Source organism: Leptosomus discolor, chromosome 3 (assembly GCF_034619465.1).
Source record: "Leptosomus discolor isolate bLepDis1 chromosome 3, bLepDis1.hap2, whole genome shotgun sequence".
NCBI lineage: Eukaryota > Metazoa > Chordata > Aves > Leptosomiformes > Leptosomidae > Leptosomus > Leptosomus discolor.
The window spans coordinates 72,146,853-72,162,274 of record NC_141393.1 but is presented as its reverse complement, the minus strand read 5'-3'; the positions used below and the strand labels follow the sequence as shown (position 1 = coordinate 72,162,274).

Here is a 15,422-nt window from a genome sequence, read left to right as displayed (position 1 = left end):
AGTCCCCTCTTCTTCCCTCCTCTGGCTATATGAACTCAGTGTGATATAAGTGGTTGGTGTGCTCCCTGAGAGCTGTATTGGTCTCTCCTATGGACAGGTTTAGTTTATTTTTAGAGGGCTCTAACCAGCATGTTATAGTGTCACTTTTTCACCCTTTCCTGTCAGGGTAGAACCGGTGACTCTTTGTAGGAGGTCAGGATGCAGGGTGCCAGGCAGCATCTGTGAATACTTGAGCAGCTGTGGTGGTTAAACAGTCTTTAGCGAAAAGATTAGCTCTGCCCAATGCAAAGTCACAGGGCAGCGGGCACAGGCGGCGATGTTGGCCATCTCTTGAAAGGAGCAGTGGCTGCTGCAGCACCCAAAACCATGGCTTGACTTCATAGTACACCTTCTCCTTTTCATTATATTCACCTCCAAGACCTATGTTGAGTTGGAAACATATATCTGCCCATTACTCCAACAGTAGATTGTCTCCCCAACAATAGATGAAATCGCTTCTGATAAATAGTCTTCTCTGGCAGCAGCTAGCCATTAAAAAAAAAATATTCTTAACATTCTTAGCCATACTAAGAAATATGGTTTCAGTCAGAAACGTCATATAGGTGTTTGGCTAAATCATGGCAAAATTGTCAGACAGCAGGGGGAGTAAATGAAAACTAAGCCTATACTAATTTAAGGGATTTACAGTCAAAAGAATAATATTACTTGAAGGCAGTGTCTGTTCGGAGGGTAGCTGATATTTCATAGTTCTCTTTTGTCTTCTGTGAGACTGAAGCTATGCAAACAGTGTCATTTTGTCCAAGCTAACTGTGTCAGAACAAACATGAGGATGCCCCTTGTGTGGGAGGCATAGTTGTTATTCCTGCTTCACAGGAATTAGATTTATTCTTACTGATTCTGGAAAGTTAATTCATGTGAGAGAGCATCAACTGGAGACTGGTTTACATTGTTTCAGGAGTATTCAGGTTTTGCAATCAGAGCCTCCCTCAGGTATACACATTTGACAAAAGGAAAATAATACTGCAAGTCCAGATTCTTTTGTTCTGCGTTTAACTGGCCTTGAAAGTAGGAAGGTGTGATTTGCAGTGGCTTTCCAGCTACAACAGTATGTGATAGTGGAAGCTGGCACAACTGCCACTTAGCTATGCTCCTTCCAGCAGAGTTTTGCTTGTAACACTGAAGATTTTGTCTTCCCTTGGAGGTCTCAACGTCCCCAAAGGGTGGCAGTATGAACACAGTCTGTTCTCCCCATGAGGTGACATCTGTGGGTTTACAGCTTCTCCATTTGGTACAGAATAATGGACTGTGACTGAATAATCTTATGTTATTTTGGAAAATGGAAAATCTGCAAGAATGAGATAAAATCTTTTATTGCCACCCGTGTGATAGCTGTATCTCATGATAGTGACTCATTAAGACCAGTGCACTCTTTGATTTATTTTCATTATAAGCTCTAATGTCAGAAGGTCTTTGATAGCGCCTGTGTTCGTAGTTACATTGTTCAAGCATAAATGCAACTTTTTTCTTTTGCTTTAGTTCTTATCACTACGCACCGTGGGGTAGGCTACTCATAACATTGTATATTTTAGAGTAAATTTAATACAACATTTGCAGTTAAGTTAAATGACCTTTGATGCTAGTATTGGTATTGTAAATCAGAGTCTGGATCTTGCCAAGATTAGGTTGAGTAGTACTAATATCACAAGAAATGTGATTGCTAGTGAGCTTCAGTTACTGCCTCTCTACATAAGTGAGCACGGGTGATCTACTGTGCTCAGCACATCATCAGCATCAAAGTGGATTGAACTGTGGCACAGTGATGAAATGTTTTTTGTATTTGAGATTTGACTTGGGTCATGATAGCTGATATTTAGAACAGCTTCTCTTTTTTTATTATTTTCATTGTTGTTTTCTTTTTGGGGATCATATAGGTTAGGATCACCAGATAATTAAGATTATGTGTAAAATGTGTTTAAAAAAAAAAAGTGAAAAGATGGTGAGATGGTGTAGGGAAAATTAATTTTTGGATAAGGAGATGGGTAGTGGTGGCACAGTAGGACAGAAGGGAACCACATGTTTTTTCATACTTCAGCAATTACAATGGAATGATCACTTAAAATAAGATGTAAAATGTCAATAAAACTTTATTTTTAAGTAGATTTGATTGAAGAGTTGCTTATTATTTTGCAATAAATTAAACAGAAAACATGCTACATACCTGCCTGTTGAATACAAACTTAGTAAAAGTACAGCTTATATAACACTTATATAATTTAAAATACATCAATTTTAAGATATGTCAATTTATAATATATTTACACAGCACAATAGCAACATGGAGCTGCATTCACACTTATTAACACTTCACAGATTTTTAAAAGTTATTAATCAGTCTTGTCTGGGCTTTTTCTGGTCAGACACAAAATTGTCAGTCATCCTTTTTCTTCTGAACTTGATAATCTTTTCTCAAAACTCAGCTCACTATTCTTGCACTTCGTAATAATCAGTAGTTCTTTGGGATCTAAGTTCTTGTTTCAATGATCACAGTGTAGTTCAAATAAATAGTATCCGTATCTTGTCTTGACCCCATGGTGTATGGGAGGAGAGGATTTTCTCCCTGTCCTGCTGTCACCCTTGTAACAGTCTTGCCAGCTTTTATCCCTCGTTCTCTTGGCTGTGGAGCTGTTTGCACCTCCCTCCTACCTCTCCCCCCAAGGCAGGGGTTCTCCTTGCCGAGGTCCAACCACCCTGAAGGATCTCTCCACGGGACATTTGACACAGAGTCTACTTGGCTCTTCACTGCCTCAAGCACTTCATTTTGAAGTGTTGGTTTGCAGCTGGTTCAAAAGGTTCAGGTAGGCCTTGGATTTCAAAAATCTGGGATATGAATCCCTTTCCATGAGGATGTACACGGTTTTCTGTGCTTCATCGAAACTTGTATGAGTTGGGTCTTGAGCCCTTTTGGCTGTTGCTTCCCTCATTTGATAGTCAATATTGATCTGGAAAGTGAAAAACAAATGCCATTGACATCTTAAAATGTGCTCTCTTTGTGTATATATCACTTTGTTTTGTCCATAAACGAATTTGCAGCCTTAGAACTCAGTGTGATAGCTCAATTTCAGAACTGCAAAATGAGGGAATGTTAATGTTTATATCCCAGTTATGCACAAAAATCGCTACTCACTATAGAAATTTGGTTTCTTATGGAGTCAGAAGTAATACAGCTCAACAACGGAGTAAGTAGAGGAGCAACCTCTGATTAAAATAATAGGAGAAATCTTGTGTAGAATGAAAGTCTTCAGTTTGAAATATAATCAAAATACACAACATTTAATTCTCCGGAATGTCCACATATTTTAAAAACCAAGAAATATTCCGTGACTCTGCTACTAGCAGAGCGCTAAGTATCTGACTCCAAACACCAGCAATAATTCAAACTGGGCTGACACAGAGAACAGCATCATGTACTGAGCCACTGGCACCTCTGCTGAGCTGCTGCTAATGGTGCTTCCAAGTACTGGCCTGTATCCTGTGACTCTGATCTGTGAGATCTGTTTATCTCATGGCTGAAGACAGTAATGATGCAAGTATGCTCATAAAAACATGTGTCTCTGTCCTACATAACTGAATGGATGTACAAGCACCTCGGTGAAGCTACACTTCTATCTTCTGATTTTCCAGAATCCCTGTACTGTAACACTACACTTTGTACGTACCTGCTTAATAGCATCTGATTGAACAAACTCCTCATAAATCCTCTCTGCTTTGCCATGTAAGTGATCAGACTTGGTTTTCTTGTAATCCTCACAAGCCAACCAGAACTCGATGTTTTCCTCGCTGAACTCTGACTTGAGGAACTCCCGAAAGACACCTTGACCACCTAAAGTCAACACAAATACATCATCATTTATAGCATGATATTTGTGACCAGTGAGGGTAAAATAAGTAGCAGGAGTTGTATTGAAATCTCTGTAATAAAACCTTGCCAAAATACACTGTTCTTCCCTTCTTCAACATACTACAGATACTCTAATATTTAGGGTGATGGGAGCCTTCCTAGTTCAATGTATTTAGACCTAAACCCTGAGTACCAAGATTCATCAGTGGATTCTAGTTCTCCCTAAATGGATTGTCTTAGGGTACAAGTGGAGAGAAAATTCAAATAAAACTGATGTGTTATGCAAGGACAGGAGACTGATCAAAAAGCACTGAATTGAGCTATTTGGGGTTTATATGCTATACTGAGAGTAGGAAATGGAAGGAAAAAAAACAACCCCAAACCAAACTTGGAAGCAAAGCTGTAACAGTAGCCATGTTACACTAGAGCTGTAAATAACTGAAATGCAACTGGCCATTCTCTGGCAGTGATTGCAGAATGCTAAAGCTTTGCCTGTTCGGCAAGATTAGATAAAACTTTGTCCTCAGAATAAGAAAGAAGTCATACTGAAGTGGTAGACTTACTTTGGCTGGCCAAGAGCTTTTCCAAAGACTGGGACCACTGTGTTACTTCCTCTGCAGAAAGCCTGAGATGACAAGAAAAAGAGAAGACTTTAGGCAAGAAACTATATTGTTTTGTTTGCATGTTTAAAGGAGACAAATTTTATAATTCTATTTGAGGAATGTGTACCAGGTATTTATTAAACTCATGGTTTTCTCATAATCTGAGACCCTGGAGGCAACCTCACATTGAGAAAAATAATCAGAGAGATGGAAAAACAAGGAACAGCAATCTTATCCTGAATTCTGTTCCCAGAAAGATAAGCTTTTACTGTGACTATAACCAAACAATTTTGTATCCATACTTCTCTTTCCATATTTCTGAAACAAGAATGGTAATACCCCTGCTCTTCACTCAAGTGTGAAGCATCATTTCTTGTAAATCTTTATAGGATGGATACAATCTCCTTCTGAAGAAAACAGATTTAACAGAGGTGTCTTTTCCCTCACTGATGCAAACACATCGCAGAAAAATCCTTAACTCCATGAATGTTTTCTACTTCCTGATGTTCACCTCTTTTGTATTTTGGAAATTCTAGGCATTATTATAGTATTTGTTGTTCTAGAAGTAGTTTAGAAATTGATAAAACTGTTTACTATATAGTCATCTAGCTATAGTTACACTAAGTTATAACAATATATATCTCAGTACTTACATGACATTTCTGGAGTCAGAAGTCTTGATCCCAGATTCGATATGTGGTACCATGCACTTCAAGTAATTTTTGAGATCTGCACCACTGAAACCAATGAAAAACATTTTTATAATCCATTAAAATTGCAGTTGCATTCCAATTCTACTTAAAATTCTTAACAGCTTCATCCTAAGACTGAAGTCTGGGAAGTTACATATCAAAGTAATTTTTTTGAAAAGACTAAGAGGGTCTCAACGCATCCAAAATCAACTCCTGATTACTTAAGGGAATCAATTCATTGGTATGCATCAGCTCAAGCCATTTTTAATGATGCTATAGCCCTGGGCTTTGAGCAGGCTTTGCAGTCATTTAGCCCAAAACATGGTGCTAATTTGTGATCTCCAATAACATTCTAGTGTTATTTTCACTTCTAATACATTAGAGATTATACTAAGATATATATACTTACAAAGCCTTTTGCTTCTTTTTATGGATTTTGCCTTCTGCAAGCTTGCAGTCTTCTTTTGCATTTAGTTCAGTCATGTTGTTGTGGGGAAAGAAAAGTCCTGGCATTTTACTTCACTTTAATGTGAAGCGACTTTTGCAGCGATAGTCCTCCAAGCACCAAATGTCAGTTCACTGACTCTGCTACCGCCTTTTATTGACGCAGGCAGCCCTGCTAGTTGGTGTGAACAGATCTGTTTATCATATATCCTCACCACAAACTGGAAGTTCCCTTTTTTTCAGTGCACGGTGACGTGAGAAAGAAAACAGACAGCGGTGTCTCGTGGTTGAGGTTAAACCGGATGAGACTGAATTACTTTGGGTTTGTTTTCTGTGTCTGTCTGTGTTACCAAAAAACAGAAAAATCCTCTCTAGAACTTTGAATTCTTGTCCCTTTCTGATTGGTACTTTCAAATCAGAAGTACCTCTTGGTTTTATCAGATGGGCTGCAAATACTGCAGTATTGTCTTGACAAAATTCACCTGCTACATGCCTGTGTTCTGAAATTTCATACTTTAAAATTGATTGGATGGGCTCAATGGAATATTAGAAAAACATACTTTAAGGTATGCCAGTATTAAGGTCCCGCATGCAACAAACTATTTGCAAGTCACCAGTTGCTCTTCAAACTATAATACTACGTCAGAGGCAGGCATCTGATATGTTTAGACAAAAGTACTTTGAACATATTTAAAAGTTATTTTCATAGAAAAGCGTTTTGAAGCAGCAAAGACTTATTTAATTTGGTTTAATTTTCCAAGGCAGATTATTTGGAAGCACACTGCCATATTTCAGGAATGCCTCTGGAATTGTAGGTGATTTGACATGTTTAAAGTTTGATTAGATTTAAAGAGCTGTTGTCTGTAAAGACAACGTGAACATTAAGGTCAAATTGTGCGTGACAAGTCTGGTGGTGTTCTATGACAGAGTTACAGCACTGGTGCATAAGGGAAGAGCAACTGACGTCATCTACCTGGACTTATGCAAAGCATGTGACACTGTCCCGCACGACATCCTTGCCACTAAATTGGAGAAATATGGATTTGATGGATAGACGACTCTGTGGATAAGGAATTGGCTGGGAGGTGTGTGTTCTTTGTACATACTTTAGTTCTACTGCAAAGAAGAAAACTTGGATACAAGCAAGACGAAGAATTAATTGTTACCCTCTATTTATCTGTCTGGGCTGATGATTTAGAGATTTAAGTACTTAATCCAGTCCCTGGATATCCCAATTTCTACTTGTTTGTTGGATTTTTTTCCGGGAAGTTTCAAAGATTTTGTTTCATTAAATAATGCATACAGCTTTAATTACTTATAAATAGCTCATGAGTGATGTGTACAGGGCTGTGTATGACCATGGTAACTGAGCACTTGCTCACTTATCTACAGTTTCTTAATGGACTGTGATGCAAAGGATTCAGGGAGACTGAAAGCTGCCTGCAGACAGAAGGTCTGCATCAGAGTGGTTTTAACCACAGGAGCCTACTGATGCTCTGCATATTAGCAACGACATAGACGTGTCCGCATGGGTTGTACTGCAGGAAACATTTATCTTCATGCTATCAAGTAAACACTGACCTTTGTAAAGCATGGGTAGTTACTAACTGTTCTTAACCCCCCCTGAACTAAAAAAAGGAAGGAAGAGAGGTTATCAGTACCATATTTGTTTTCATATCTAGCATGCACTTTTTTGATATTCAGCCCCCTCAGTGTCTCATTGTGTTTTTTTCAGTTTGTGGCTGTCCTCAGTGAATTACAGGTGGTGTTATAGAAATGCTGCATCCAAACTCTTCTCAGAAGGGTGCAACAGAAGGGTAAAAGGCAACAGACAAAAGCTACATCAAGGGAAAATCCCTATTCCCTACCACATCTCTCTGTACTTTGTAGCCTCAAGGCTAAAAACGAGGCAATGTCTTGAACTTCTAATTACAAGCAGGTATAAGCAAGCCACCAGTTGGGTTCTGTGAGTCTAAGAGGGACTAGAGTTGCTCCCCTGAAGAACAGGACAGTTTGCTTCTTTGTGCCTATTATCTACGCAGTCTGGTTGACTTTACCAGACAAGGAATGCCTGTTCTCCATTTAAAATGAAGTTACTGTCTTTACCTTTGGGATTTGTTAAACATATCAATGCATATTACAGGTGTTGTTTCAGACTTTCTTCTAGAAAGGGATTACCACTTGCTGCTGCATGGACTTTGTACTTCACCTTCTTGAAATAAGTATTCTCCTGAGTAAATAAAGAATAATATTCTTGTCACTTAATCAAGGTAGTGCTGCTTTCACACAACATTTGAATTTTTTTCCAGATACTTTATTTGGTAGAGGAGATCAGCTATCAGCTATAGTGTTAGATAACAGTGTAGTTTGTAGGGTGAAATATATTCAGTTCACTGTGAGTTTTGGTCTTGCTATCTTAAAGGATTCTGACTGAAATAAGTCCTTTGCAGAGGCCACAAGCTTGTTTCTGGTACATTGCCTGAATTACCTTGGCTTATATCTGACAAACTTCTGTGAGTCTGAAGTCTTTTTCAGCTTCATCTCTGTACATCCTGTTCTGCTTTTGACATTCTTGTTGGAAGATCAATAGGAGATGATATTACTTTTCTTGATAAGGTTGCACTGAATGCACTCAAGAATATCTTGATGGTAACAGACACCAAGAGAAATAAATGCAGGAGATAGTTTTTGGCTGCATTTTCTACAGGTTGGAGGAAGTTTGGAATAGGTGGGAGGTAAAGTACATTCAAAAAAATGCCTACTTGTGGAAAGATTGTATGTAGCCCCTGCACTCTGCAGTAGGTAGAAGCCTTTGCTTTTAGGACCCTGGTGCTATTGGGCTTGAAGACAGTCAAAAGGGAAGGAGCAATAGGTGGAGTATGGTACTATAAAGGAGGAAAAAGTTGTGGTTGCCAAGCAGACCAGTATCTCTGATTTGGAGAAGGGGTGAACAATGCGTATTTAGGAAGATATGTGGCACCTAAACTTCTAGCTTAGGGTTATAGGAGATGTAAAGACAAAGTAAAGCAACAATATCCCCACATTTTTTGTAAGCCTTGCTCAAACTCTGTGAAAACAAAGCCTACTGCATTCAGTACTAGATATCTCAACATGGGAATCTGATTATTATTAACATTTCATTTATTTTTCCCACCACAGACAATTACTTTCTTCCTCTGAGTAACTCTGATCTTCAAGGCTTCTTTTTTTCTCTTGATGGAATATTTCACTGACTGATTCACTCTTTCTATGCAAGCCCAATGTGAGTTTACCTTATTTCAAGAATGGAAAAATGTCTAACCGGCTTGGGTGTGTGTACAATTAAAGTGAAAGGAAAAAGAGAAACTGTGACATTAACAGGGCTGACAAGATTATTTTTTGTTGTTGTTATTTGAGTTACACTCATGGTACCATGAGGAACAGTTGTGTCCTGACCCAGTGGAAATTTTTTCATGTAACTTTTGTCCTCCTAATTTGCAGGGAGGGAGGTCAGTTTGTTCATGAGATTGTTGGTAACGGACATGTCTCATCTCCCACCATCTTAATCTACCTATGTAATACTTTGGTCTGTTTCACACAGAACACGATGGCTAACTGCTGCTTGAAATACTTTCTTGTTTAATAATTAGTCTCCTTTTCTTCTATTATTATTACAGGAAATTGCAAAAAGTATATTTTGAGCCTTACAGTATTAGGGCTTATTCAAATAATTCCATCAATTGATACAGAACCCTCTTTGTCCTAAGGCTGGCATCACCTCATTTGACTCTGTCCAATAAAAGGACAGAGGGGCATTTTTTGCAGCAACACTAGCACACCTGGCTATCAACAGCTGGTTTTAGTGTTTTCCAGATCTCTTGTAGGTTTGTGACGAGTAATTCACCTAACTCCTTGATGTGCACAGAAGACATTTGATGTGCACAGAGAAAGCTTGCAAATACTTGCTAGTATTCAATCTGTTTCCATGCATTGTTTTCCATTCTTTCTGGTGACCACTTGGTAGAGTGCAAGAGAGAAAAAATGTCAGAGAATAAAAAGATAAGAGAATAAAAAGAGGATAAAAAAATCCCATGAATGCTGTGTCCTACTTGGTGTGAAGTACTTCAAGCTTCTCCTTCTGAATTCTGCTTTTAGGTTTCTTTTTGTTGCTCTTGACTGGCCTTACCCTTATTCATTCTCCATTTTAGCCCAGTTTTGTTTCTGAATGTTACATTTTGGCTTAGGGAAGCTGTTAGCTGTTAGCTTCTATGTACGGCAAATTTTTAGCTTTACTGTACTCCTGCAGTTCATCATACAGTTCTCTGGAGTGAGCTGGCCAAATCTGTGCTGGGCTGGAGGGCCAAGCTTGAGTGCCCAGTCAAGCATTGCTGCCCTATTATAGAATATCCACTTGGAGGTCACACAGCTGAGCTTTAACTTAGCTATGAAAACAAATGATTTCTTTGAAATGCTTCTGTCTTTTACATGACCTGAAGAGGTAAACTACTGATAATCCATCTCTCAAGCAAAAGAGGCACTTAAAGGAAATAGAAACTAGTTTCTATGTGAGAGGAAACAGTGTTCATTTTACCAAAAAAAAAAGGGGGGGGGGTGCGCTTTTGAGCTGCAGGGATAATATTATGGAACATAAATTTTTTCTCTATTACCATGTAGTTAGTCTGTAACAGAGTGATGGTATCCATTGTGAATCTTCTTTTACATCTAATTTCTGCTACAAGCAAATGCTTTCTGGAATTAATCCTGAAGCCACTGAGATTAAAATCTTGTTACCGGTTTTAGTGGTCTCATTCTTGGTGTTGGACTGATATGATTGAGAATTGGGGTTTGGGATTTTTTTGAGAGATATTTCTTTGGCTTGAACTTTCAGGTGTTCCCAATGTTAGCTTTTATTCCTCATGTATCCAATGGTAGTTGTATTTTTGCAACCAGTAAGGCATAAGAGAGCTGAATGGCATCAGACTTCTCAAAATACAAGAGGACTTTTATATTTGAAAAATACCTAAAGTCTACTGCCAACCTAGGGCAAGGAATGCCACAAGTTAAACTTTGGGTAACAATCTTCCACTTGAAAAAGTCTTGTTGCATTTGTTCTGTGGGCAGCATAAAATGAGTAAAGACATACTTAGCTCAGTGTTTCAGCTTATGCACGGACAGAGACAGAGACTTGACTCTGGAGGACAGGTGACCAGAGCTTTACTGAATTCTGTTTTAGCTCTTTCACTTCCTCAGTATAAAATGGCTTCACAGAAACACTCCTGCAAACTGCCAGTTGTGTCCAAAACTGCCCTGTCTACTTCTGAAGTATCTGCAGAGTAGTTTTAGGGGATTTTTTTAGGGGTTCCCCTAGCTTCTGTAGAGGACCTCGTGGAGTTTTTTTTTTACCATGACAGCAAAGGGGAGACCTGGCAGGAGCTCTTGAAATCGCTGTGGAGACCCTACAAGTGAAGTCTTCTCTGGTTTTATGGGTCATACGGAGATTAAAATATAGTCCATTCCCTGCATCCATGCTGGTATGCCTACTAGCTCTGTAAAGAGATTACAACAAGTTTTTCCTTTCACTATCTTGACCTCTAAATGTTTCCATGGGCACTGAGCTCCCAGCCTGTGTGACTTTAGCCTTCTTAATAACTTCTCTGGCTGCTCTTGAGAGTCACCATTAGCTACTGGAAGTCGCCAGTAAAAAACATTGCTGAATGTAAGTTGTTCTTACAGTTACTGTTTTCTATATGGCACCTTTTCAAACTTTCATGATTTATCTTTACAGAATACTATTAATAATATTTTATGGTAAGTGTTGTTAGCATTAACAACTGTGTTTATACTATTGATCCAGTGCAAGGGGCCTATATAATATGCCTCATATTAAAGCACATTTCACTCTGAGATGCACATACCCAGTGACTCTCCTTTTACTTATGACCATTTCTTAATTAGAGTCTAATAAGCCTATACAGTTTATCGGAAGTCAGATCCTTTTCATAATGGGGCTTTCCATCTGAAATAAATTAACTGTTTAATTTCTGTGAAACCAGGGGACTTTTGGTTCTCAGCCATACTGACTGACACCTGGATTGAGAAAAAAAAAAAAGGAGAGAGAGAAAAAATGCAGTACAGTGACTTTTGGGTGCTGATGGTGATGCTTCCTGTGTCTGATGTTTGGTGGTGCAGGAAACATGTTGATCATGCACCATCTGGGAAACGCACACATTTCTGATTACCTACTCACATTTTTATGCAGTCGCACACTGATGCACTGAACCAGTGCATTGCTTCTTGTGTGTTAATAAGCAAAAAATTGTGAGAACAGGGCCTGAGGCAGTGGGGTGCGAAGTAGAGTCTGCTGAGTGTTTTCAGCATCAATATGGAAATGTGATATGTGACCACAACAACAAAAGTTTAGCTTTTGAAATCTGCAGGCTTCAGTTTCACCTGAATCTTAATGGAGAAAAATCAGATGCTTTTTCTCTCTTACTGTTCTAATAGATAGTGAAGTGCCGTATCCTTAATTTTTAAAATAACAAGTGCTTTAACAAGCTAAAACTCTTGGTTTCCATTTTGGAAATGTTGTTAGGCACTTTTAAATATGAAAATTATTACCGAAGCATTAAATGGAATTATGCTTATAAAGACTTTTCTGTAGAATTACAAAGAGTTTCAAGTGTCTATTTTATACCTGGTGTTATAAATTTCCTAGCTGAATTATCACATCAGTGCAGGCTCAGATACAGCTCTCGCTTTGACCAAAACAATCCTCACAGGTATGGGTTCATCCAAAGTTTATCTTGTTATTGGAAGCCACTTCAGACACAAGGAGGGCTTGTCCTGACACTTAGAAAAACAAGCAGATATATCAGGAGATTATCTTGGCTAAGCAGAGAACTCACGACAGAGCTCAGATTCAAAAAAGCAGCATGCAGCGGGTGGAAGAATGGACAGGCTTCAAAGGAGTGATTTAGAAATGTTGTCCAGGTGTGTAGGGATACTGTTGGAAAGCATCCTTGTAGGGGTGTTATCAAGAAGATGAAACCAGGCGCTCACAACAGTGTGTGGTAAGAGGATGAGAGACAATGGGTGCAAGCTGGCACAAGAGCAGCTCATGGATATACAGAAAATCTTTTTCCCCCTTAAGGGCAGTCAAGAAGTAGAGCAGGCTGCCCAGATGGCTGGGCCATCTCTATCCTTGAAGATTTTCCAGGCCAAACTGAATAAAGCCCTGAGCAACCTGTATAAGCTCACAGATGATCCTGCTTAAAGCAGGGATTGGACTAGAGTACTACTCAGTTCCTTTCCAACCTGATTTATCCTGAGATCCTAGCTACAACCAATGAATGATAGCCACACTATAGAAGTCTAATTCAGTTAGAAGAGTCCTGCTTAGGAAAGAACAGTAATTGTAGAAATTAATATAAGTTTCAAACTTGACTTTTTTGGGTGAAAACTGAATACCGAAAGTGCATCATTCAAATTACCATTTCCTTCCTCTCCCTCTGAATATACTTGCCTAGTATATAGGTGAAGCAGCAGCAAGTTACTTCAAGAAATGGGAAAACTGAAGATAGCTATGTAGTCTCAATTTAAATATATAACAATTTAAAAGCTAGATGTTTTCTGTGATGTTCTCTTAGAACCAGCTCTGCTTGTGATGAACCAGGGAAGGAAGAGAGTTTAGTTCTGTTTCCTGTCACTTACTTTGAATCTCACCTGCTGTCTACTTTTAATTATCAGATACTAGAATGTGTGCAACAGAAAGACTTGAATTTCCTTATACTTATCATACTTGCTGTTTTATGTGGGGACTCATCACAATGAAAATGCTAGGATGTCTAATTTAGTCTAGGAAAGGGTTTTTAACTGCTGGCAGAGTAATCATTGTCAGTTAGTTTAATGTGGAAGAAGCTTGTAATATATCACATCCAGAAAGCAGTGGTCAACAACGGCTCAATGTCTAGATAGAGATCAGTGATGAGCGATCCCTCGGGGATACATACTGGGACCAGTACTATTTCATACGTTCATCAGTGACATAGACAGTGGGATTGAGTGCACTCTCAGCAAGTTTGCAGATGACACTAAGCTGAGTGATGCTGTTGACAGGCTTGTAGGATGGGATACCATTCAGAAGGACCTGGACAAGCTCAAGAAGTGGTCCTATGCAAACCTCATGAGGTTCAAAAAGGCCAAGTGCAAGGTCCTGCACCTCGGTTGGCGTAACCCCCTGGTATCAATACAGGCTGGGGGATGAAGGGCTTGAGACCAGCCCTGCCAAGAAGGACTTGGGGGTCCTGGTGGATGAAAAGCTGGACATGACCCAGCAATGTGCACTTGCAGCCCAGAAAGCCAACTGTATCCTGGGCTGCATCAAGAGAAGTGTGGCCAGCAGGTCAAGGGAGGGGATTCTCCCCCTCTTCTCTGCTCTGGTGAGACCCTACATGGAGTACTGTGTCCAGCTCTGGGGCCCTCAGTGTAAGAAAGACATGGACCTGTTGAAACAAGTCCAGGGGACGGCCACAAAAATTATTACAGGGATGGAACACTTCCCCTATGAGGACAGGCTGGGGGACATGATGTTGTTCAGCTAGGAGAAGAGAAGGCTCTGGGGAGACCTTATTGCGGCCTTCCAGTACTTAAAGGGGCCTTGTAAGAAAGATGGGGACAGACTTTTTAGTAGGGCATGTAGTAATAGGACAATTGGAATGTTTTTAAACTATAAAAGAGGGTAGATTCAGACTAGATGTAAGGAGGAAATTTTTTATGATGAGGGTGGTGAAACACTGGCACAGGCTGCTCAGAGAGGTGGCAGATGCCCCGATCCTGGAAACATTCGAGGTGAGATTGGATGGGGCTCTGAGCAGCCTGATCTAGTTGAAGATGTCCCTGCTCACTGCAGGGGGGTTGGACGAGATGGCCTTCAAAGGTCCCTTCCAACCCAAAACATTCTATGATTCTACGAAATGTCTTTACCAGAGTGGCTGCTACTTGTGAACTGCTGGCACCTCTGTGCATTTGGGGAAATCCAGCTAACAGTGGTTAGCATATGATTCCTGGGAAGAATGTGGGCAAAGACATTATTACAGTGCAAATCTGTTATGCTTCTTTGAAAACTGAACTCCTTTTTGGTTATATACTTTTTACTTAAAACAAGTTATTTGTAACAAACAAGTGGTTTTATGTTTAACAAGACAAATATTCCTGAATGTATTCACCGATGTTATCAGTGCCTGTGCTTGGCACCTGTTCTCAGATGTGCATCATTCAGGACGGCAGTCTGAATGCTTAGCAAAATCTTTGGTGCACGAGTTTGATTAAGAACAGCCTAGTCCTTCATATACCTTCTCTTTGCATAGTTAGGAACAGAGCTTATGTAGGTGCCCATGGTTTTACTAAAAGGTCTATCTGCCTCTTTGGGTCCTTAAGTATCTGTCTCCTCTCTAAAGTGTGTGGGAAATTACTCTATTTTAATTCACACCTAAATTACAGGACACAGAAAGATGGGCCCTTGCCATTCAAAACCACTGTACAGTTCCTCACTAATTATTTATCTGGAAGTCTACAGACCTTGGCTGATATGAGTACTGAATATAATCTTTGTTCAAAAGAGGAGTTGTCACACCCTCAGAATGGATTTTCCTAATACGTGTCATTATTAAAACATGAAGTAACTACCATGTCCCACCAGTTCCTCACCAGTGGTGAAAACTAATTATTTCAGCCTCATTTCTGTGACTTCCATACATGATTAAAACTGCCATTTCTGCAATGTGGGCTATATGCCGGCAGGTCTGGAAT

The 15,422-nt window shown here is 39.5% G+C and overlaps 1 protein-coding gene across 1 annotated transcript; it reads right to left on the bottom strand.

The window, feature by feature from the left end:
* Window positions 1–2,804: 2,804 nt before the first annotated feature.
* RGS1 (regulator of G protein signaling 1) lies at window positions 2,805–5,730 on the bottom strand. The gene is made up of 5 exons (XM_009961396.2): window positions 5,602–5,730; window positions 5,154–5,237; window positions 4,462–4,523; window positions 3,717–3,880; window positions 2,805–2,999 (listed from the first exon to the last, which is right to left on the bottom strand). The coding sequence occupies exons 1-5, from the start codon at window positions 5,703–5,705 to the stop codon at window positions 2,814–2,816; spliced, it is 600 nt and encodes a 199-aa protein (XP_009959698.1). The 5' UTR covers window positions 5,706–5,730; the 3' UTR covers window positions 2,805–2,813.
* Window positions 5,731–15,422: the final 9,692 nt, after the last annotated feature.